Below are 25944 nucleotides of genomic sequence, written 5' to 3' on the forward strand. Positions count from 1 at the left end.
TATAGGGAGAGGGGCAAAGGGCCTCTCTGGAGCCTCTTCTGTAATGGTACTAATCACATTCATGAGGACTCTACCCTCACCTCCCAAAGGTGCCCCCCTCCTTATACCACACATTAGGCATTTGGATTTAATGTATGACTGTATGAATTGGGCAGGAGACACATTCAGTCTATGGTAGTAAGAAATGTAGGTAATTATTGACATAATCTATTATATGTATTTGTCAATTTTGTGTATTGTAGAAGGATACTAAGAAAATAATCCGAAATCATTCAAGTTGCTCAGTGGTTCAATTCTTCATCTAGTCTCATTTATGGTTATGTGGTAGCTGCATTGCTATCAGGTGGGAGTTGGCTGACCTAGGCTAGCCTCAGCTGGATGGCTTATATGCTCCATATGGTCTGCCATCCTCCCATATGCTAGCCAGGGTCTGTTCATATGGTGGCGGGTCGAGCTCAGAGAGAAAATGAAGCATACACATTCTCTTGGAGCTTCGACTCAGCACTGGCACAAAACCACTTCCACCATGTACTTACTAGTCACAAGGCCAGTAGACTTCACCTCTGAACAGTAGGAATAGCAAAATCACATTGTAAAGGAGTATAAATAGTACATGGAAGGGAATAATTGTGGAAGTTTTTGTAAACAATCTACCACACTTACTGTCTTGAATCTTTGATTTTTACAAGTTTATTATAAAATTTTTTATGATTAATGCATTTGATATTGTGTAAAACAGAGGAAGAAAAAGTAGCAACTCCTGTTTCTAAAGTAGCATAACCAGAATTTAAAAGTGAGAATGTTCATGTGCAAAAATCTTTATAACACACATATATTACTAAAAATTAGAACAAAATACATAGCATATCTTTTTTCTGGGAACCAGATTAGACTAATGGCCTTTCAAATGGTGATAGCACATGTAGAGGCTATATCAGAGATAGAATTGACAGAATTTAGTGTCTTCCTGGATAAGAGTATAGATTCTGAACTGTTTTACTTTGGAATATTGTGTGCCTGATGATACCTTTTAAGTCATTTAATTAAAAATTGTATGCTGGATATTATTTTTGAAAATACCAACTTATTCACAATTGCATGAAGAATGTGAGGGTTTTTTTGTTTTTGTTTTTTTACATGATGCATATAGCTTTTGTAGATTTTGGATAATTAGGTCAAAGCAGAACAAATGTTAAGGAAAAATAACTGTTACAGAAACTGTTCCTAAACGTGTCTCACTCATGAGAAATAGCATATAGGTTAATTTCAAAAACAACTCAGAAAAAAGTGGAGGAAACCTGGTTTCTAATTCTTTATATTTGCTACTAACCATTTAGGTGATTCTGAATCGGGTACTTGACCTTTTGCTTATTGATCTACTCATCTGCCTGGGTATAGGAGTTTTACCACTTAAACAAAAAAGAGGGTTTTTTTGAAGATCACTGTTCTAGGCAATTCCCCTCTCCCACCTAGTTGTGTAGCATGAAGATTAAATGAATAAACATATGTAAAAAGCCCTAAAACTGTCTGATGCATAGTGGCCCCCAGCAGATTGTAGCCACATATACATGTTTTATATATATAATAGTTACATTTACGTTCTTGTCTTTCCTCAGTAGCCTCTGAGCTCTTTCACAGAGGAGACTGCTTTAAGTACATTTCATTACTCATAACAGGTACTCACCAAATATTCATTCAGAGGAAATAGCCTCATTTTAATGAAGAAGAGGTTAAGGTTGTTGGTTAACCTGTGCTGTTGCTGACATTAGTAGTTCTTATAATGGTTTGCACTTTGAAACTGCATAGCTGTTGCCACTGAACTGAACAGATAAGATACAGCAGTAAGTCGGTGCACTTGAGCCTGATCCAGAAAGGAAGCCCTGTACCTTCTGGGGTGACAGCTGAGTTAGTGCTGTTAGTAAATGATATGGCAGTATAGAGAAGTCTCGTCTTGTCATTACTTGCAATTTGCAATGTAGTATCTACAAATCTTCTTAAGATTTTGTTCAGTAGTAAAGAATCTGATTAGACATTGTTGTTTGCTCTTGGGAAAGAGACTCTAAATCTTTGGAAAGTCTTTTATTCATGAGCCCCTGGAACACACCTGCCTTGACGCTGATGAGGTGATTCTTGGGCCCTAGATTCCTGGCTGCTTCAGGGTGGGGGCTATTCACCAGAGAGAGCAACCCTTTGACCAGAGCCAGTCCAATCTCCAGGGGAAGGAGGAGGCTGGAGATTGAGTTCAACCAAGTGGCCAATAATTTAACCAATTTTGCCCACACAATGAAATTCTATAACTAAAACTTTGTGAACTCCCCAGATTTGTGCCAGTTGGTTTGAAGTGTGGGTGTCCTGGAGATCCCACTTTGTCTGCCATCTGAAGTGAGGCTTTCTTGTTGGGCACCAATGTGTTAAAGCTGTGGCGTCTGATGCTAACTTGAGGTGTTTACTGTCAGAATTGAATTTCATACAGGACCACAGCTGGTCTTAAAACAAAATAGACATAGAAATTTGTTTATAATATTGTATACCTGGATATAAACAAACCAAAATAACTTCGATAGAATTGCACTATAAAAACTGTATTTAAATATGCAGATAAGCTGATAAAAATAATTAAATCTTACTTTGACCTTGTGATGGAAAATAAACATAACTCTTGCATTATGGGGTCCACCTTGAAGTAAAAGATGCACTACCAGTTGCCATGAGTGAAATCTCATATGTTAATTTATCATATCTGTGAGGCTGGAATTTTAATAACTTTGAATAACCATGAGATGTACGCATAGGCCTTGCTTTAAGAAATCTCATCATAAGTCCTAGCTTACAAAGGAGATGAATTAGAAAGACATTTAATATGAATTCCATTTTTGTAAAATGCTATACCAAAGAATTTACCACTGATTTAAAAAATTTACCTAGCAAAATTATACTGTGAGTTTACTTCCACATATAATTAAATGAAAAACATACATTGCAGAAGGCTCAAATGATAGCATTTTTTAGTAATAAAGCATTTTTAAATTAAGGTATGTACAGTGTTTTTTAGACATATGCTTTTATACACTTAATAGACTACAGTATAATGTAAATATAACTTTTACATGCTCTGGGAACCCAAAAAAATGTGTGTGACTGGCTTTATTGCTATATTCACTTTATTGCAGTAATCTGGAACCAAACCTGCCATGTCTCTAAGGTCTGCCTATAAATGCAGAAGCATCCTTTTAATACACTTTGAGAGTATTTTCAAGCTATATACTTGGTTTTGTTTGGCAGGCCCACCTGTGGAGAAATAGGAAATTCTGCTAGTTCAAGAAAAATTAACATAATCCTTTCCACCAAACTGAAAAATGCTAAGAAAATATCTTTAGAAGTACATTTCAAAACTAAAGCCTGGGGCCATATTTTGTATTTGCCCAAATTTATGAAATCCAGTTGAGGGTAAAGGTAAGGAAACAAATTCTTCAAAACTATGTTTTAGCTCTTATTTTTAGTACTAGAGGTAGTTTGAAAATGTAAGCTAAGGAAATAGGGGGTAGGTTTTGACATGGTTATACATTTTTCCTTTATGTGCCTTTTTTGGGGGAACAGTTTGGGGAAAAGACAATGTATGGAAAATTAAAATAGAATTTCACTGGTCTTCCTCTTTCCACCCTACACCTTTGGTCACCTGTTCTTTTCTTTCAGTCTCTCTCTCCCTCTCCCTCCTTCTCTCTCTGGTAATGCATGAAGGATGTCTCTTTGATAACCATCTCTGATAATTATTCAAGATGGCTATTGAGCATAACTTATTTGGTGGTAATACCCATAATGGTTTTAAAAGTCATTGATGATTTCAAAACTCTCAAGGGAAAGTATTTTCAGAGACCAAATTTAATTAGAAAAGGCAGAAAATAACAGATACACATTTTTTCTTTTTTTGTATTTTCACAAGTAGAGAGTGAATTGTACATATTCTTACTATTTCCCTGGGTCAGGTACAGGATCACTACATTTCTAGCTAGCTTGATAACATAGTTGTTGTAGCAGCTCCTTGATTTCTCAGTTTTTAGTTAACGTCTTTTAAACCTGTTTTCTGACTTTCAAAGGCCATGTTTTGAAGTGTTCTATCTGATGCCTTTCTTGTTATACCTCACTGACCGTCCCCATGCTGGTCAGGACCCTGCTATCTTTCTCAGTCAGTTCCCAGGCAGAAGGAATGTCTGGGACTTGGTGGGGTACCTTGAAGCAGCTCCAGCTTTTACCTTTTTTTTTTTTTTTTCTTTTTCAATTTGTGGTAGAAAAAGATCACACAACATGAAATCTACCCTCTTTATAAATCTTTAAGGGTACAGTACAGTATTGTTAACTATTTGCACTTTTTTTTCACAGTAGATCAAACTGTCTATTTTTCGTAACTGAAACTCTATACCCACTAAACAACAGCTCCCCATTTGCCCCTCACTCCATTCTACTTTTTGCTTCTATAAGCTTGACCAATTTGGATACTGTAAGGGAGGAAAAAGTTTTCTCCCATCCTTTAGGGTCCCTGACTATATCTAGAAATTAAACTGACAGATTAACAGGAGAAAAACATACAAATTTATTTAAAACAAGTTTTACGTGACCAGGGAGCCTTTGTAAGGAAATGAAAACTCGAAGTGACAGACTTGAGTATTTTATGCTAGGTTTGATAAAGAATGGACAGTCATGGAGAAATAGAGAGTAAGGAGTATGAGGTAATTCTAGTAAACTGGGGAAAATTTAGCAAGGTTTGTTGGTTAGGATTCTTCTTGGTATCCCTTTGTCTTTGGAGATAAGGATGCTCCTTTCCTGGGGGTGTAGGAAGAGCATCTCCTGCATGAGGATTTTATGACCCGTTTCAGTGAAGAAGAGCAATGCGGAGAGGAGATCAGAGTGACCTGTTTTTGCTGTTTTCTCTAACTCCTTCAGCTTAAAATATTCAATATGCCAAGATGCCATATTTTGGTTTAGCATGTCCTGTGAACTCCATTAATACCTCCTATAAGTGGAATCAAGCAGTGTTTGTCCTTTTGAGACTGGCTTATTTCACCTAGTGTGTTATCCTCAAGTTCGCCCGTGTTGTAACATATGACAGGATTTTCTTCCATTTTAAGACTGAATAATAGTCCATTTTATGTGTATAACATTTTCTCTCTTTGTTCATCCATCAGTGGGCGTTTAGATTGTTTCTACCTCTTGTCTATTGTAAATATCACCTCTGTTTTTGAAAGATAATTTTGATTGATATAGAACATCAGAGTGGCAGTTATTTTTTTTCATATTGATATGTCTTCAAATTCACTAATCTTTTCTTCTGCAAATTCTAATCTGCCCTAATCCCATTCAGGATAATATTTGTGTCTTCTGTGTCTCTACTTAACAAATTCTGTCTTCCTTCTAGTTTCTTGAACACATGAAAACATTTATAATAATTGATTTAGTGCTTCTCTATTAATTCTGTCATGTCTCAGTTCTAGCTAACTTTCAGTTGATTGGTTTTTCCTACTTCTTTGCATGCCTGATAATTTTGGATCAGATGCCAGGCAATATGGATTTTAAATTGTTTTGGATGTTATATATTTTTGTATTTCTGAGCTTTTTTTCTGGGACCAGAGTTGCCCTCAGTTGAAAATTGCTGCTGACAGATACCCTATAAATTATGAAGTTTTCCACTCTGGCATTTGGGAGCAGGTACATACAATTCCAGGCCCTATAAGAGCCTCAGGCACCATTCCTTCTAATCTTTTTAGCTGATAGATTTCCCATACCCCAACCCTACAACCCCCCTACACACACAGTGGTTTCCTCATGCATTCATTAATTACTACTCAACTGAGTACTCAAGGATGACTACACTGTGAACTCTAGCTGCCTTGGTTTCTCCAGATTCCAAGTTTTGTCTTTTCAACTCAGATCATTTTCCCTGTTCAGAGGCTTAAAGCAGTAATCTCTGGCAATCTTAGGACTCATGTAATTTGCTGATCACCTCCCAGAAGTCAGTTACTCACTGCCTTTTGTCCAGTGTCTTGAGAGTACCTGTGCTTTGTTCTATTTTGTAATTGTGTCAGGCAGAAGGGCAAACCTGGTTCCTTTTACTCCATCTTGGCTGGAAGAGGAAATTTAGTTTCCTTTGTAAAACTTTACATTATTTGAAAAATACTTGTGACTGATCTCTCCTAACTTACCTACTTCCTATTTGATGTTTTCTATGTTAGTTTTCTCAATAGCATATCCAAAAAACAAATAAAAAGATCTCTGAGTAAAATAAGTTGTTTGATACAGTCTGAACTTGCTCCAAAAGCTATTTTGTGAGTATTTTAGAAAACATCAAGCTATTTGTTTACTCACATGTATCATTATTCCTTAAAAGCGTGCTCTCTCTCTCTCTCTCACATAACCTTATTATGAGACCTGTTATTAAATTTTTGAAGATTAGTGATAATACATATAAAGCTCTTAGCATGTTGCCTGGCACATAATGGTTTTCAAATATATTAGAATACATATTCACAGAAATTAAATAACCTGATTAAAGTAAGCTGTGAGCTGCTAAGGAAATATTTGAACTTCAGTGTGTCTGGTTCCAGCATGAGGTTACATTAAAATGGAATGCCAAAGGTATCCAGAGATGCAAATCTGCCACCAAGTGAGTTCTCTATCATTGGTGACATTTACGTGTACACCATGCAACCTGGATATTATAGACAAGATGCAGGCATAGAATGGCATTTGGGCTCAATGATATTTATAAAAATACACTTCACCCTGATTCTCAGATTCTTAAAAGCTTCAATTGTTGTTAACTGTTGAACAGAATTTGGGTAAATGGAAATAATGATATTAAGGTAAAGGCAATCCAGACTGAGAATGAAACATTTATTATGTTATGTAACAAGAAAGCAAAGCAGGACTTTGTTAGAATCTAAGAAGAGTATTCTACAAAAGTTTATGTCCTATAAAGTGTCAGAAGTACTCTACAGTATAAACATTTTTCTGTATTTCACTTATGGTACTTTGGTTTTGAAAGATTCTCTATTACAAATTTTAAGACTGATAATGCTTTTTTAACTCTTATGCCAAATTAGAATATTGAAAGTTCTGCTTTTAACTGTCACTTGGAAAAGTATATTTTTTGTAATGTGACCTCAATGTAATGTTTTGCAGGCAAAAGCAACAAATTACTCACCTACATGAAAGAATAAGGGATAATGAATTACGAGCACAACATGCCATGTTAGGACATTATGTAAATTGTGAGGATTCTTATGGGGCTACTTTGCAGGTAAGATCAGAGGATTTTGTAGTTGTTATTTTATTAGTGAAATATATGTTTGTAATTATATACTTAGCTTGTGGGATTAGGACTTTTTTGAATTAATAATCCATTTACATGGTTCATATTTATGTGTGTAGTCAAAGGTGTCCAAGTGCTGTTTTCCGTCTGCCCAGTTCACACCCCTTCCCCACGCACAAACAGGAAGTACTTACTGTTGTCAGTTTCTAGTGTAGCCTTCCAGAGTTGATGTATATCACCAACAGATATAAATGTATTTTATTCTCTACCTTTGCTAAAATTATCAAAATACGTACAGTGTTTGACACCTTGCTTTTTCCTTTATGTTATATAAAGTTATATAAAATACTATGATTATTTCCATATCATTGCATAGACAGCATCCCTTTCCTTTGCTTTTATAGCTGCTTGATTTCCCATTTTATGGAGACAGTCCTGTCTCTACTTGTCGAAAGTTGCGTTGTTTCTAGTTTGGGACTATTACAAAATAATCTTTCAAAAGTGAAACTCTATACCTTTAAAAAAAAAAAAAACTCCCCATTCCACTCCCTGATCCCTGGCAACTACCATTTCTACTTTCTGTCTCCATAATTTTTATTACTCCAGGTATCTCATATTGAGTGGAACTATACAATATTTGTCCTTTGTGATTGGCATATTTTGCTTAGCATAATATCCATATTGTAGCATGTGTCTGAATTTCCTTCCTTTTAAAGGCTGAATAATATTGCACTGTATGTGTACCATATTTTGCTTTTCCACTCACCTTTCAATGGACACTTGGGTTGCTTTTACATTTTAGCTATAGTGAATAATGCTGTGAACTTTTTAAAAGTATTATTTATTTATCTGAACATGGGTATACAAATACCTCTTTGAGACCCTACTTTCAATTCTTTTGAGTATATACTCAGAAGTAGAATTGCTGGATCATATGCTAATTCTGTTCTTTAATTTTTTGAGGAACCACCATGTTGTTTTACCATAGTGGTGGTACCATTTTGCATTCCCACCAACAGTGTACAGGTGTTCCAGTTTCTCCACATTGTCACTAATACTTGTTATTTCCTCTTTTTTGATAGTAGCCATTCTAATGGATAGGATGTGATATCTTATTGTGGTTTTGATTTGCGTTTTCCTAATGATTCATGATGTTGAGCATCTTCATGTGCTTATTGGCTTTTTGTATATCTTCTTTGGAGAAATGTCTATTCAAGTTCTTTGCCCATTTTTGAATTGGACTCTTTGTTTTTTCTTTATTAATTTTAGAAGTTCTCTATATATCTCAGTATTAATCCTTTGTCGGATATATTATTTCTGATTTTTTTTCATTCTGTAGGTCGTTTACTTGTTGATAGCATCTTTTAATGTACAAGATTTTAAAATTTTCATGAAGTTTAATTTGTCTACTTTTCCTTTTATTGCCTGTGTCTTTGATGTCATGTGCAAAAAATCATTGCCAAATCCAGTGTCATGAAGCTTTTGCTACATGTTTTCTTCTAAGAGTTTTATAGTTTTAGGTCTTATATTTGGGTATTAGAGCCATTTTGAGTTAATTTTTGTGTATGGTGTTAGGTAAGGGTCCAACTTCATTCTGTTGCATGTGGATGTCCACTTTTCCCAGCATCATTTGTTGAAAAGACTGTCTTTTCTTCCATTGAATGGGCCTGGTACCTTGTCAAAATTCATTTGACCTATATGTTAGGGTTTATTTCTGGGCTCTCTATTTCCACTGGTCTATATATGTCTCTTTATGCTAGGTACCGCACTGTCTTGATTACTATTTAGCTTTATAGTAAGTTTTAAAATCATAAAGTGTGAATTCTCCAGCACTGTCTTTCTTTTTGGTATTTGCAATCTCTTGAGATTACATATGAATTTTAGATTGCATTTTTCTGTTTATGCAAAAAAAAAGTTGGGATTTTGATAGGAGTTGCATTTCAATCTGTAGATCACTTTGGGTAGTGTTGATACCTTAACAATGTTAAGTTTTCCAGTCCATGAATGTGGGATATATTTCCATTTATTTATGTCATCCTTAGTTTCTTTCAGCAATGTTTTGTAGGTTTCATTGTGTGATTCTTTTCTAACTTCTTTGGTTACTTTAAGTTACATCTTAAGTATTTTATTCTTTTTTTATACTATTTGTAAATGGAATTATTTTCATAATTTCCTCTTCAGATCATTCATTAGTAGTGTATAGAGATGCAACTAAATTTTGTATATTGAATTTGTATTCTGATACTTTTGCTGAATCCATTTATTATCTCTATACTTTTGCTGAATCCATTTATTATCTCTAACAGGTTTGTGTGTGTGTGTGTGTAATTTTAGGGTTTTCTACATATAAGATTACATTATCTGTGAACAGTGATAATATTACATCTTCCTTTTCAGCTTGTATCCCTTTAATTTCTTTTTCTTCCCTAATTTTTCTGGCTAGAATTTTCATTGCTCTGTTGAAAAGAATCCTTGTCTTTTTCCTGATCTTAGAGGAAATGCTCTCAGTCTTTCATCATTGAGTATAATGTTTGCTGTGGGTGTTTTCTGTATAGCTTTTATTATGTTGAATAGTTTCCTTCTGCTTTTAGCTTTTTGAGTATTTTTATCGTAAATGAGTATTGAATATTGTACACTTTTTTGGGCATCAATTGAGATGGGTCTTTTTTCCTTCATTCTATTCTTGTGGGGTATTATATTGATTAATTTTTGTATTTTAAATCATTCTTGCATTCTAGGAATAAATCACACTTAGTCATGGAGTATAATCCTTTTAATATACTGCTAAATTCAGTTTGCTAATATATTGTTGAAGATTTTTGCATTAGTGCTCAAAAGGAATACTGGTCTGTAGTTTTTTTTATAGTGTCTGGCTTTGGTATCAGAATAGTGCTGGCCTCAGAATGAGTTAAGAAGTGTCCCCTCCTCTTCCAGTTTTTGGAAAAGTTTGAGAAAGATAGATAGTAGTTCTTTAAATGTTTGGTAGAGTTCACCAGTGAAGCCGTCGGGTCCAGGGGTAGGGCTTTTCTTTGGAGATTTTTGATTGCTATTTCAATCTCCTTACTAGTTATAGGTCTATAGATTTTCTGTTTCTTCATGATTTAGTGTTGGTAGGTTTTGTTTCTAGGAATTTATCCATTTCATATAGTTTATCTAATTTGTTGACATACAGTTAATTGTTCATACTACTTTCTTATAATTCTTTTCTCAGTAGAATTAATAGTTATTGTCTCCATTTCAACTTCTAATTTTAGTAATTGGAGTCTTTTGTTCTTAGTCCATCTAGCTAAGGTTTGTCAGTTTTGTTCTTTTCAAACTTTTGGTTTCCTTAATTTTCTCTGTTGTTTTACTGTTTTCTGTTTCATTTATCTCTGTTCTAATCTTTTATTATTTCCTTCCTTCTAATAGCTTTGGGTTTAGTTTGTTCTTCTCTTTCTAGTTTCTTACGTTGTAAAGTTAGGCTGTTGATTTGAGATCTTTCTTGTTTTCTCCTTTTTTTTTTTTTTTCCAGGAGGAGGTAATTGGGTTTATTTGTTTGGTTTTTCAGTGGAGGCACTGGGGATTGAACCCAGGATCTCCTGTATGCCAAGCATGCACTCTACCACTTGAGCTATACCTTCCCCCCTCCATATGGTTTTAATATTCATTTCTCCTAAAAGTAATTTTGAACTTCTTTTTATATATTTAAGACGCATTCATGTTTCCCTTTCTGTGAGTTATCTTTTCATATTTTCTGCTAATTTTTTCTGTTAGGTATTGCTTTTTTTTTGCTTATTATGAACCCTTTGTATGTAAAAGAAATTAACTTTCTATCTGTAATTTGATTTGCAAATACATTTTCCAACTTTGTCATATTTTCTTTCTATTTATCATTCTATCATTTTTCCTTAATCTTTTTCTACCATGAACTCTCTCTAATTCTGAGTATTTTATAAATAAACCCATTTTACAAATGAACCCATTTAACAATTATTAAACATCCTCTGTGCTGAATTCTGAGGTCACGAAAGTTGAAGAATAGTTCCTGCCTTCATGGATCTCAAACTATAAATAGAGACACCATGTATGTAAACGCATTTACCCATTCCTTTAAAATTTATTTGCATTCATTATAGGTAAGGCAGTGTCTAGGCTCTAGGAATAGAAATGTGAATGAGATTGGTTTTGTCTTTGAGAGTACAGCCTAATGTGAACTCAGACATAGGGTCTATGAGGCCTTATAACAAAATTTGTATGGCTGGAAGGATTATTTTCTCCAGTTATTGTTGTTTCTAAGAATTTTCTTTAAATAAAAATTACCCTGAGTTTGAGTTATAACTGCCAGTAGGTGACCCGATCAAGTGAACCACTTCTCAGTTGCCAGTCTTTGCTCATATTAAAAACAGCTTGATGTTTAGTTTTTGTATCTAATCTCTGATTATTAAAATGTTTATAAAGTTTATTTTTACCAAAGAGATGTAGTTCATTATGATGTTTTATAACAAAAAAGAGAGTTTTCCTTAAAACTTATTTTTATATTTTTCTATATAAATTTTATAATTGGCTTGTTTATTTCCTAAAGAAAATACTGCCAGATTTCTTTATGGAGACATGTACCTCTATTTGTGGAAATTTCATCATTTTCATTAATATCTTCATTCCTAGAATTTTAAAAAACATTTTAAGTGCATTGTTATATTAAAGGCATTATTTTATTAAAAACATTGTTTATATTAAATTTATATTAAATTATAACAAAGACATCATTATATTAAAATCAGGGAATATTAAAGACCAAATAAATATCAGACTTACTTGAGGCAGAGGTATTTAACATAGAGATTCCAGCTTGTGTATACTTCTGTTACTAATATATCAAAATACCTTGTTGTTACGTGGTTTCATCAACAGTTTCTATCACATGATAGCAAAGTTCTGTGGTACTGAGATTAATGCTCTACAGTTATTTGAAAGTGGTATTTCTGTACTAATTAAGTAGTATAATTTGCTTTGATAATGGTATTTTAATAAAACTATGCAGTTTCTCCTTGTAAAATTTTTATTCTCTGAATACAGGTTTTACTTGAATTATACAATTATTATTATATTACCAAAAGCATGTAAAACTTAATGTGTATCTGCAAGCTGAAGAACATGTTTTTTGACACAGTATCAGGCCAGTAGAGGGCTCTCCAAGTCAGTCTGCAAGGACAGAAATATTTGGAAGGATATGGAAAATGGGGCTGCTAAAAATATCAGAAGAATTTTAAATTATGAGGGGGAATTAAAATACTGTTGAGAAATTCGTATTAAAAGGTAAATGCAATTATTAAAAGGGGATACAAGAAAAAACCCTAAGTACTGAATGAGTATGATAAATATACAAGGTAAACTTTTTTTCAGTAGGTAGCTATATAGAGTGGATAAAATGGCAAGGGTTTAGAAGAAACAACTAATAAGATAATAAAATATTTTTTAGTGAAGGAATTTTTTGGCATATGAATAATATGTATTTTTTATTGAACAAATTTGACGTGTAAAATGGTATAAGCTTGGGCACATCATGTTACTTTGATACATTTTATGTACTATGTGTAATATGATTACTGATGTAGCAGTATTTATCACATTACATAATTATAATATAATTGCCTGTATTCGTTATACTGTGCATTAGGTTTTTATGGCATATTTACTACTCCTCAAAGTTTGTACCGTTAATCACCATTATTCTTATTCCCTGTAGACACCGCCCCCCCACCGCCAAATCTCTGGTAACCAGATACTCTGTTTTTTTTACAGGTTTAACTTTATTAGATTCCATGTATAAGTGATATCATACAATACTTGCCTTCTCTATCTGACTTATCTCACTTGGCATAATGTGCTCAAAGTCTATCCACGTTGACTCAAATGGGAGATAGCCTCCTTTATCGTAGCTGAATAATACTCCATTGTATGTACTTGTATTCCACTGTGTGTATCATGTAGTCTTTTACCCATTCATCTGTTGATGGGCATTTGGGTTGTTTCCATATCTTGGCTGTTGTGAATAATGCTGTGATAAACATGAGAGTACATGTTGTTGAACCCTGTTTTCATTTCCTTTGGGTATGTACTCAGAAACAGAATTGCTGGATTGTATGATAGATCTGTTTTTAATGTTTTAAGGAACCTTCATACCGTTTTCCATAGCGGCTGCACCAATTTACATTCCCACCAGCAATGTATAAACATTCCCTTTCCACCACTTCCTCACCAGCACCTGTGTTTCTCTTGTGTTCTTTATAATATCATTCTAATAGGTGTGAGGTTGAGATCTCATTTTGGTTTTGATTTGCATTTCCCTGATGATTAGTGATGTTGAGCGTCTTTTCATGTGTCTGTTGGCCATTTTGACATCCTCTTTAGAAGAATATTTATTTAGTTGTTCTGCCTATTTTTTAATCAGATTGTTTGGGGTTTTGTGTTGAATTTAGTGAATTCTTTATATATTTTAGATATTAGCCCCTTATCTAGTATGTGGTTTGCAAAAATGTTCTTCCATTCTGTAGGTTGTCCTTTCATTATTATTGTTTATGTTGCTGTACAGAAGCTTTTGAGTTTGATTAGTCTCATTTGTTGATTTTTGCTTTTGTGGTTCATCCTTTTGGGTCATGTCCCCAAAAAATTATTGCCAAGATCAATATCAATGACCTTCTTCCCTGTATTTTCTTCTAGGAGTTTTATGGTATCAGGTCTTATGTTTAAGTCTTTGAGCCATATTGAGTTAATTTGTGTGAGTGATGTGAGATACGGATCCAATTTCATTGTTCTGCATGTGTTTCTCCAGTTTTCCCAGCACCATTTGTTAAGGAGACTCTCCTTTTCCCATTGGGTATTCTTGGTTCCTTTGTTGAATATTAATTGACTTTGTATGCTGGGATTTCATTCTGGGTTCTCTGTTCTGTTCCATTGGTTGATGTGTTTGTTTTTGTGCCAGTACCAAATTGTTCTTATTACTATGGTTTTGTAGTATAGTTTGGAATCTAGAACTGTGATACCTATGGTTTTTTTCTTTTTTTCTCATTATTGCTTTTGCTTTCCAGGGTCTTTTGTGTTTCCACACAAATTTAGAATTGTTTGTTCTATCTCTGTGAAGAGCGGCAAAGGAATTTTTTTCCTTGGATTTATGAACATTATTTTTTATGCACATCATTTTGTATATGCACATTTTTGGGGTCCATAATTGTCCATCCTAATTCATTGGTACATTAAAAAGAAATTATATTTCTAATATTCTGTGTATTCTAAATTAAAGTATATATTTGAAATAAAATAACTTTTTGAATTAATAAATAGATGAAAAAACGTATTCTTGAGAAGTAACTTCTGTTTGCCTATTAAAAACTTGGAATAACCTTATGGTCAAAATGACCTGAGAACTGGACATTGCTAAGTTTCACAGGTGGAAAATGAGAAACTGGGTCTTTATCCTAAAATCCAAACTTCCTAGATTGTTTCAGCAATAGAATTGGTAGAACCAAGGAATGATTTGTATGTATAATACCTTATACCAAAATTTCAATCTGTGATTAATAGGCTTGCATGGAAAAAAACAAACAAACAAAAAAAACAAATGTGAAGGACCCCATTTTCTTTTGTTAAAAACTGAAAGATATCTCTTCTTTTGAAAGACCAATCAAATAATAATTTTTCTTGGTAAGCTATATTGATGCATCCTTTGGTTCTAATGAGCATTTCATAAATGAGTCCCACCTTTGCAAATGAGCTCATTCAACAGAATATAAACATCTAATGTGTTAAATGCTGGGCCCACAAAAGTGAAGAACAATTTCTATCTTCATGAAACTTTAAGCTCATAGAGGAGACTATATCAAAAACATATTTATCCATTTCTTCAAAATTCATATTTACTATGGATAAGTTGCCATTTAGGCTCTACTAATAGGTGAATGAAGTTGGTCTTTCCCTCAGAGTGTATAGTTTAATGAGGAACACAGGTAAATATCAGACAATTGCAGTATGTTGGAGGTGCTCAAAACAGATATGTATGAAGTGTTATGGGAACCCATACTAAGCACATATAAACCAGCCTTCCAGAGATCAAGTCAGGAATATCTAATCTGAGAACCTGAGGGACTAAAAGAATTTAGACAGGTAAAGGAGGTAGCAGAATATTTGAGGCATAGTAAATTGCATGCAAAGAGGCCTAAAGGCAAGGGAGGTAATGCTTTTAGAAAACTGCAAATTATTCTGTAAGGATACAGTATAAAATGAGAGAAGAGTAGTAGTAAGAGATGTGGTTGAAGAGGTAAGCAGGGTCAAGTTGAGAAGTTATTCCAGTGGCATAATAGAGACTGGATTTAAGATAGATGGTATTGGAGGCAGGGAAACATTCAGGATGCTACCTTATTAGTCTAACAGTTAGATGAACACCTGAATTTTAAAACAATGTTGATCAGGATGAGAAGAGTACTTGTTAAACATCTGTGACCATGCATGGGCCAGATTTAGTGACAATGACGTGAGAGAGATGGTTGCCTCATTTCAAATGGGGCTGTAGTGATTGGTTTATATCATCAATGACCAGGGTAGAGACTATTCCATCAGGAGTAGATTTAGGGGAGAAAAATAGTGAGTTAAGCTTATATATTGTAAATTTGGGACTGAGATGAAGAAGGAAGCCCGATTCCTGGGTATAGGTCTGAGGGAGAGATTTAGGGATTATCAGTATACCTGGGTAGTTGTTGAAGCCTTGGGCAGCCTTGGGCATGATCTAGTATTGCAGGGAGTGAAGAAGACAAGACAGGAACAGCAGGAAGGCAGTAGAAGCGCACAACTCATAAAGGAGCCTGGGAGGTGGGGTGGGGTACTGTCACAGAATGGAAGAGAAGAAAGGCCTTCTCCAGAGAAAGGAGATAAAAGATGAGTATAATTCATTAAGTGTAGAAATTAAAGCTCTTTTGCTTCAGACTTTTCTGTCTGCTTAATTTCATCTAGAGGTTGAACTATAGCTTGTCTTGCTGCAAAATACATTTCTGTAGTGCAAATTTGCTCATACACAGATTATAAATAGGAGAATGATGTCAGCATAGTTTTCAGGTCACATTGGTTCATCTGTGTTTTTGTTTTGTTCCCTAGGCAAGTGGAGTTAAAATAATGGGAGTAAAATTAGAATTTTTGGCAGGCTGTTTTTAAAAAAAAGGGCTTAGGCTCATCTACTGCATTAACAGCGGAACTCTCTTCAGGTTTTATTTAAAGGAAATTATAAGAGTGCCTGTACTTCCTTGAGAGATGCACTTCCTCCATTAATGGTTTTCAATTCACGGCAGATTATGTTGTTATCTGCCCACCGGAATAGCAGTCCCTCTGTTGCGGAGTTCTGCCTTCATCATCTTATCACCACCAGACCTGTTCTGATCAAAATGACATCAGTGTTTTGACTGTTTGTATGCATGGGTTTTTGTATATCAACCGTGGCTCCCTGCCCAGGATGTTCAACTTATCTCCTGAGTTACTGTCTTCATTAATGATCTGGTTTAAAGTTGGATAGGTTTTGAGTAGATTATTCTTACTACTACTTTTCCATAAGCCCTGTTATTTTTAGTGCATGATTTGCCAGTGGTTTTCCAGTGATGCATGTATTTAATTAGAGTAAAAACACCTGTAGAAGCTTTTTTTGTGAAATTAATAAATCTTTTAAGGAAGTTTTAGTTCACAGCAAAATTGAGCAGAAAGTACAGAGAGTTCCCATCCTATGTCCCCACACACCCACAACTTCCTCTACTATTGACATCTTGTATCACAGGGTACATTTGTTCCAGTTGAACCTGTACTGACACATCATTATCACCTAAAGACCATAGTTTACATTAAGGTTGTTCACACTTGGTATTGTACATTTTATGAGCTTGGACCAATGTAATAATAATGACATGTATCTACTATTGTAGTATCATATGGAAGTTTCACTACCTTAAAAGTCTTATGTGCTCTAGCTGTTCATCCTTCCTTTCCCCTTGTCCTAGCAACAACTAATCTTTTTACTGTCTCTAGTTTTATCTTTTCCAAAATGTCATATAGTTGGAATCAAACAGTATATAGCATTTCAATTGACTTCTTTCACTTGGTAATATACATTTAAATTCTCTCTGTCTTTTCACATACTGATGGCTCAGTTCTTTTTAGCATTGTGTAATATTCCATCGTCTGGGTGTAGCACAGTTTGTTTATCCATTCACCTACTTAAGGAAATTTTAGTTGCTTCCAGATTTGGACAGTTATGAATAAAGCTGCTAATAATGTGCATTGCAGTTTTTTGTATAGGCGTAAGTTTTCACTTCCTGTGGGTAAATACCAAGGAACATGATATGGATCATGTGGTGAGAATATGTTTAGTTTTTAAGTAACCACCAGACTGTGTTCCACAGTGGCTGTATCACTTTGCATTTCTACTAGCAATGAATGAAAGTTCCCATTCTTCCATATCCTCCCCAGTATTTGATATTGTCAGTGCTTTATATTTTGGCCATCCTAACAGGTATATAGTGGTAGCTCATTGTCGTTTTAATTTGCAATTCCCTAAAGATATATGATGGACAGCTTTTCATATGCTTATTTTCAATCTGTATATTTTCTTTGAGGTGTTTGTTCAGATCTTTTCCTCCCTTTAAATTGTGATGTTTGTTTTCTTATTGAATTTTAACAGTTCTTTGTGTATTTTGGATACAAGTTCTTGATCAGTTGTGTCTTCTGCAAATATTTTCTTCCAGTGTGTGGACTGTCTTTTCATCCTCTTGATACTTTCTCTTGCACAGCAGAAAATTTTAATGAAGTCTATCTTATCAGTTGTTTATTTCATGGAGCATGCTCCTTGGTAGCGATCTAAAAGTCATTGCCACCTTTGGCCCCTCTGCAGACTAGCTCCAGGCAAGTTCCATCCTGCCAGGGCCTCAGGGCTCCCTTCCTTCTCAAACTGTGCAGAGTGAAATTATTTCCAGTAAGGTGATTATCCTCCCAGGGTCTATACCTCATGCTCTAACCTAGGGCCCTACAGCCTGGCTAGGAGAACACCAAACCAGTGAACTGGCATTTACTTTGGACTTCTGCTTTATTAATTAAGCTACACTATTTGTATCCAACTGCACCTGACTGCCAAGTCCAGAAGAATTCACTGGCATGCCTTGCCCCTAAATGCCAGATGTAGTTTGCTTTTGTCACTGCTCAGTCCATATTACAGAAATAAAAAGTGCTGTGATCTCCAAAAAACAAAGTCATTGCCATATCCAAGGTCATCTGAGTTGTCTCCTATGTTATCTTATAGAGGTTTTATAGTTTTGCATTTTATGTTTAGGTCTATGGTGTATTTGAGTTAATTTTTGTGAAGAGTTTTGTGAAGAGGTCTGTGTCTAGATTTTTTTTTTTTTTGGCATATGTATGTCCAATTGTTCCAGCACCATTTGTTGAAAGGACAGTTTTTGCTCCATTATATTGCCTTTCCTCTGTCAAAAGATTGACTGTATTTGTGTGGATTTATTTCTGGGCTCTCTGTTCGGTTTCATTGACCTGTTTGTCTATTCTTTCCCCAGTACTGCACACTCTTGATTACTGTAGTTTTACTGTAAGTCTTGAAGTCAGGTAGTGTCAGTCCTCCATCTTGATTGGTTCTTCTCCTTCAGTATTGTGTTGGCCATTCTGGGGCTTTTGTTTTTCCATATAACCTTTAGAATCAGTTTGTCACTATCCACAAAATAACTTGCTGGTATTTCTATTGAGATTGCATTGAATCCATAAATCAAGTTGGGAAGAACTTGACACCTTGACAATATTGAGTCTATCCATGAACAAGGAATACCTCTTCATTTATTTGGCCCTTCTTTGATATCTTTGATCAGAGTTTTACAGTATTCCTTGTATAGATCTTGTACATATTTTGTTAGATTTATACTATTTCATTTTGGAGGGTGCTAATGTAAATGGTAATGTGTTTTTAATTTCAAATTCCACTTATTCATTGCTGGTATATAGGAAAGCACCTGATTTTCATATATTAACCTTGTATCTTGCAGCCTTTCTATAATTGCTTATTAGTTTCAGGAGTTTTTTTTTTGGCCAGTTCTCTTGGATTTTCTGCATAGGTGATCATACTGTCTATGAACAAAAACAGTTTTATTTCTTCCCTCCCAATCTGCATAAGTTTTATTCCCTTTTCTTACTGTATTCTTTAGGACTTCCAGTACAGTGTGGAAAAGTAGTGGTGGGAGGGACAGCTTTGCCTTTTTCCTGATATTAGCAGGAAAGCTTTTGAGTTTCTCACCATTAACTCTGTAGCTGTTTATTGATGGGATCATATGATTTTCCTTCTTTAGCCTGTTGATATGATGGATTACATTAATTGATTTTTTGAATGCTGAATCAGCCTGTATCCCTGGGATAAATCCCAATTGGTCATGGTGAATAATCTTTTTATACATTGTTAGGTTCAATTTGCTAATATTTTGTTGAGAATCTGTGTTTCTGAGAGATATTCATCTGAGTCTTCTTTTCTTGTAATGTCTTTGTCTTGTTTTGGAATTAGGATAATTCTGGCCTCATAAAATATGTTAGAAAGTATTCCCTCTGCTTCTGTGTTCTGGAAGAGACTATAGAGAATTGGTATAATTTCTTCCTTTGAATTTTTGGTAGAATTCACCAGTAAACCCATCTGAGCCTGATGCTTTCTGTTTTGGAAGGTTGTTAATTATCGATTCAGTTTCTTTAGTAAATATAGGCCTATTCAGATTGTATGTTCCTTCTTGTGTGACTTTTGGCAGATTGTGTCCTTCAAGAAATTGGTCCATTTCATCTAGATTATCAACTTTGTAGGCATCAAGTTGTTCATAATATCTCTTTATTATACTTTCAATGTCCATGTGATCTGTAGTGATGTAAATTTATGTCTTCTCTCTCTTTTATTGGTTAGCCTGGTTATCTGATTATTGGTTTTATTGATCTTTTCAAGAACCAGCTTTTGGTTTTATTGATTTTTATCTCTTCTTGTTTCAATTTCATTGATTTCTGCCCTCAATTTTATTCTTTTCTTTTACCTACTTTTGGATTTTATTTGTTCTTCATTGTCTGGTTACCTAAGGTGGAAGCTTACATTATTAATTTTAAGTCTTTCTTTTTTTTTAATGTATGTACTCAATATTATAAATTTCCCTCTAAGCACTACTTTCACTACATCCCATAAATTTTGATAATTTGTATTTTTATTTTCATTTAGTTCAAAATATTTAAAAATTTCTCTTGAGATTTTTTTCTTTGACCATATATTATTTGGACATGTATTGTTTAATCTCCAGGCATTTGGGGATTTTCCAGCTACCTTTCTGTTGAGCTCTAGTATAATTCCATTATGATCTGAGAACATACATTGTGTGATATCTCTTCTTTTAAATTTTTTAAGGTGTGTTTTATGGCCTGGAATGTGGCCTGTCTTGGTGAATGTTCCTTGTGAGTTTGAGAAGAATGAATAATCTCTTGTTGGATGAAGTTGTCTGTAGATGTCAGTTACATTCAGTTGGTTGATGGTGCTCTTAAGTTCAACTGTGTCCTTATTTTCTGCTTGATAAATCTGTTCATTTCTGATAGAGGGTTATAAATTCTCCATCTATTATAGTAAATTCACCTGTATCTCCTTGCAGTTGTCAGTTTTTGCCTCACATATTTTAATGCATGTACACATTAAGGATTGTTATGTCTTCTTGAAGTATTGACCCTTTTATCATTATGTATTGCTCCTCTTGATTCCTGATAAATTTTTGTAATCTTAAGTCTGAAATTAATATGGCTACTCCAGTTTTCTTTTGATTAATGTTAGCATGATATCTCTTTTCCCATTCTCCCATCCTTTTTCTTTAATCTGTATAAGTTTTTATATTTAAAGTGAGTTTCCTGTAGACACATATAGTTGGATCTTGTTTCTGGATCCACTCTGACAATCTCTTTCAGTTGATGTATTTAGACCATTCACAGTTAAAGTGATTATTAACATAGTTGGATTAATATTGACCATGTTTGTTGCTCTTATTCTTTGTTCATGTTTTTCTCTTCTAGATCTTTTCTGTCTTTTGTGGCTTTAATTGAGCATTTCATATGATTCCATTTTCTCTCTTTTTTTTTTACCATATAGATTACACTTTTTTTAATTAAAAGATTTTTTTTAGTTTAATTTTTTTAGTGGTTACCCTAGAGTTTGCAATATATGTTTATAACCAATACAAGTCCACTTGCAGGTAATACTGCTTTTCCTGGGAGGTGCAAATACTAAGTGTTCCTCAACTTCTGCTCCTCTTCCTTGTATCATTGCTGTCATTCATTTCACTTATATGTAAGTGTGTACATGGGCACACGTGTGTGAGTACATTGTTGTCAATACTATTTTGAGTAATCTTTTATCTGTTAGATCAATTAAGAAAAATAAAAGCTTTTATTTTATGTTCACTTACACCTTCTCTGATGCTTTTCCTTTCTAGATGTATGTAGATCCAAGATTCTAACCTTTATTGTTTCTCTTCTCTCTGAAGAACTTCTTTTAACATTAACATTTCTTACAAGGCAAGTCTACTGGCAACAAATTCCCTCAATTTTTGTTTGAGAAAGTTTTTATTTCTCTTTCACTTTTGAAGGATAATTTCATAAGATATGGAGATCTAAGTTGGTGGGGATTTTCCTCAACAATTTAAAAATTTCACTCTGCTCTCTTCTTGCTTGCATGGTTTCTGAGAAGCTGGATAAAACTTTTATCTTTTCCTGTCTATAGATAAGATGTTTTTCCCTCTGTCCTCTTTCAAGACTTTTTTTTTACCTTTGATTTTCAAAAATTTAAATATGATATGTCCAAGTGTAGTTTTGGGGCATTTATTTTGCTTGGTGTTCTCTGAGCTTCCTAGATCTGGGTTGTGGTGTCTGACAATTTTGGGAAATTCTCAATCGTATTGTTTTAAATATTGCTGTTTTCTTTCTCTCTTTTCCTTGTGGTGTTCCCGTAACATGCGTGTTAAAACTTTTGTAGTTATCTCTCAGCTCTTGGATATTCTGTTCTATTTTTCCCAATCTTTTTTCTCTTTGGATTTTGGTTTTGGAAGTTTCTATTGTCATATCCTCAAGCTTACAGATTGTTTCTTCAGCCCTGTCTAGTTTACTGATAACCACATTAAAGACATTCTTCATTTCTGTTACAGTATTTTTGATCTCTAAAATTTCTTTTATATTCTCTCTTAGAACTTCTATCTCTGATCTTACATTATCCATCTGTTCTTGCACACTGTCTACTTTAGCATTAAAGCCCTTGGCGTATTAATTATAGTTTTAAAAAATTTGTGGTTTGATAATTCCAATATTTGTGGCATATCTGACTCTGGTTCTGATGCTTGTTCAGTCTCCCCAGGTGTACTGGTAAAAGGAAATGTGGTCAATAGGCCTTTGTAGTACTGTAGTGGTAAGGTGTGTGAGAGGGAGAAACATTCTGTAGTCTTTAGACTAGATCTTAGTCTTTTCATGAGCCTGTGCTCCTGGACTGTAAACTTCACCAGTGCTTGTCAGTTTTTTCCTTCCCACCCTTAGGTGGGACAAGATGGCTCGAGGCAACTGGAGTTGGATATTAATTCTTCCCTCATGTGGAACACTAGAGGGAACTGATTTGGAGTATTTTCCTTCTAGGCTTGTTGGTTCCCTTCTAGGTAGGTTAGTCTCTGGTAAAATAGTTTCTCCTCAGGGTGGGCCTTGTTAAGAAGAGTATGGTGTTCTGGCATTTCAAAATAGTTTTTTTTTTTCCCCTCCTCTGCTGAAAGCATGAGGAGATTTTTCTCTGATACTGTGAGGACCTGATAGAGCTTCTGGTGGTAAAACTCAAGAAAATTGTGTGTCCTCTATGACCAGGTGCCCCTGTACTTTTTGACTCTCAGACTTATTCACTCTGAGCCTTCAGCAAATTCATCACAGTCCTGGTCTTCCTACTCCAGCACTGGTTCCCATGGGTAATTCTGTTCCAGTAAATATGATTGTTTCTATTTGTCTGCTTATGGAATTTGTGGGGGAGCAGTTTTCCCTGTGACGTCACTTCTCTGGGACATCGAAGAAGAGTTGTTGATTTTTAAGTTTGTTCAGCTTTTTACTTGGTAAAACAGATTGGCAGATTCTGAGCTCATTATATGCCAGACTGGAAATCGTAAATCTGTATTAACTTTTTACAGTTTCCTAGCCATTTTCTTGGGTTCTAGACTGATTTCTTTCCCTGATATTCATATCTATTTGTATGTTCAGCTGGTGTCTTAATATCAATAGGCTTTAATTGTAATTAAGTACATCTACTTAGACCTGTTCTCCCATATAACCTTGCCTCTGCTCAGAATATGATCTTCCCTGTTACTTAGATTCAGAATTTCAAACCTTTAGTTATCGTTAACATTTCTTGTCCATTCACATTTTAAAAAATAATTTTTCTATATCCTCTCATTTCTGCTTCCAGAGTTTCTTTCTTCTATTGTCAATGCTCTTGTTGAGCTCCTTGTTTTTCGGGGTTTTGTTTTTTTTAGCTAAATAGGTTAAGATAATTTCAAGTGATATATTCACATCCAGTCACCACATCCTTTAATTCAACACTGCTTCCAGTTGTTGTGGCACTCTCCTGTCCTTTTTCCTCTTTCCTCTTTTCTTTTTACTTTAATCTAAAGAGTTTTCACACTAGGGTAAATGCTAGGGAATAATACAGAGAGTTACAAAACAGAGTTCACAGACTTTTTTTTTTTTTGGTATCATATTTCATTTACTCTAAGATCTACATTTTTTTCCCTCCATGTTAAAAAATTGCCACATATCAACATTTCTCTTAAAATAATATCTTAAAATTGATAGCATCTTTGATTTGATGAAAGCAGTTTTTGTAAGGGTAAATATGGGATTGTACAATATAGGGCCAGTAAATTGGTGATGGAATCTGGTTTTCAAAATGGAAAGAGAATTGTATAAAATCTAGGACCTTTTAGTTTTATGGCCAAAGAATATTGGTTCCATTAGTGAGATCTGAAGTGTATTCTGAGACTGTAGAGTGAGGATCTGGCCAGGAGGAAAGATGATTGTAGATATTTCAGAGATACCTGCTGAGATGGGTTAGTTATTGACAACACTGAGAACATACTTTTTCAGAAATTATCTTTTTAAAATAGACATTTTAGAATGGGTATAGAAATCTTGGTCAGAGTCATTTTTCCCTAGAAATGAGAAAGCATTTTTCCACGGTCATCTTGGTCAGTTTTCAGAACTCTTGTGAAATTCAGTCCCTTCAGATTCTTTGTGTCAAATGTTTTGTTGTTGTTGTTGTTGTTGTTGAAGCTTTTAAGATTTATTTCTTCATCCTCTTGAAATTTCAGAGGTTATACCTTGGAGTTTATTTATTTTTATTCATTATGCTAGTATTTATGTCCTCTATTTTTGGGAAACATGTTTTTTCAACTTCTGGTGTTCCTTCTCATCAGATGTTGGACCTTCTGAATTAATCATCTTGCTACTGTTCTGGTATTGGGGATTTTAAAAAGGTTCTCTTCTGCTATTTCTATCAGTTTTTTAAAAATCTTTCTCTTTTGGGGTGTTGATAGCACAGACTTCTTAAATTGTGTAACTTTCTTGTTATATAATACCATTACTAAATTCCCATTTCCAGTGAATTAAGGTTGAACTCTGAACTTGTGATTCTAAAGTATGGTCCCACTTAGATATTTTAATTTCTCCCTCTTAAAATCTATCCTTTAAACAAACATGGGTACTCTGCATGTATTCCATCTTTTACCTTTTTAGAATGTTCTTTCTAGTATGCTTATCTCCTTTTCTCCATTCCTGCCAGAATCCTGCTTACTTTCAAAGTGTCTCAAAAGCTACCTCCCCAGTAAAGCCTTTTCCCTAATTCTCCCAAAGCCCTCTTCATTTATCCTCTCACCTCCCAACACTTTGTACTTAAGATGGCTTTTCTTTGGCTGCCATACCATTCTGTGTCCTGTATGGTTATCTAAGGGTTTCTCTTATGCCTCTCATTAGAATTTGAGTTTGTAAAGGGCATCACCTGAGTCTGTCATCTTTGATTTGAAATAGCCTATATATGATAAATGCTGTTTATGTAATTTTAAAAATTTTATTTCCTTCCAGTTTTATTGAGATATAATTGACATATAGAACTGTGTAAGTTTAAGGTGTACAGCCTAATGATCTGACTTTCATACATCATGAATGATTACCACAATAAGTTTAGTGAATATCCATCATCTCATATAGATACAAAATAAAAGAAAAAATATATTTTTTCCTGGTGATGAGAACTCTTAGGATTTACTCTCAACAATTTTCATATATAACATACAGCAGTGTTAATTATATTTATCGTGCTGTATGTTACATCCCTACTACTTATAACTAGAAGTTTGTACCTTTTGACCACTTTCATCCAATTTCCCCTCCTCCTCCCCCCTGCCTCTGGGAACCACAAATCTGATCTTTGTTTTCCATTGAGTTTTTTTGTTTTTGGAGTATAATTGGCCTACAACACTGTTAGTTCCTGGTGTACAACATAATGATATGATATTTCTGTACATTACAAAATGGTGACCATGATAAGTCTAGTTATTTTC

The 25944-nt window shown here is 34.3% G+C and overlaps 1 protein-coding gene across 4 annotated transcripts in view; it reads left to right on the forward strand.

The window, feature by feature from the left end:
* Nucleotides 1–25944, forward strand: part of CEP85L (centrosomal protein 85 like) — a 149225-nt gene that overhangs the window by 89052 nt on the left and 34229 nt on the right. For all 4 annotated transcript variants that reach the window (XM_064486741.1, XM_064486740.1, XM_031456223.2 and 1 more), the window contains exon 5: nt 7174–7291. In XM_064486741.1, the coding sequence (XP_064342811.1) occupies nt 7174–7291 (118 nt within the window). The remainder of the gene's footprint in view (nt 1–7173; nt 7292–25944) is intronic.

Source organism: Camelus dromedarius, chromosome 6 (genome assembly GCF_036321535.1).
Source record: "Camelus dromedarius isolate mCamDro1 chromosome 6, mCamDro1.pat, whole genome shotgun sequence".
NCBI classification, from domain to species: domain Eukaryota; kingdom Metazoa; phylum Chordata; class Mammalia; order Artiodactyla; family Camelidae; genus Camelus; species Camelus dromedarius.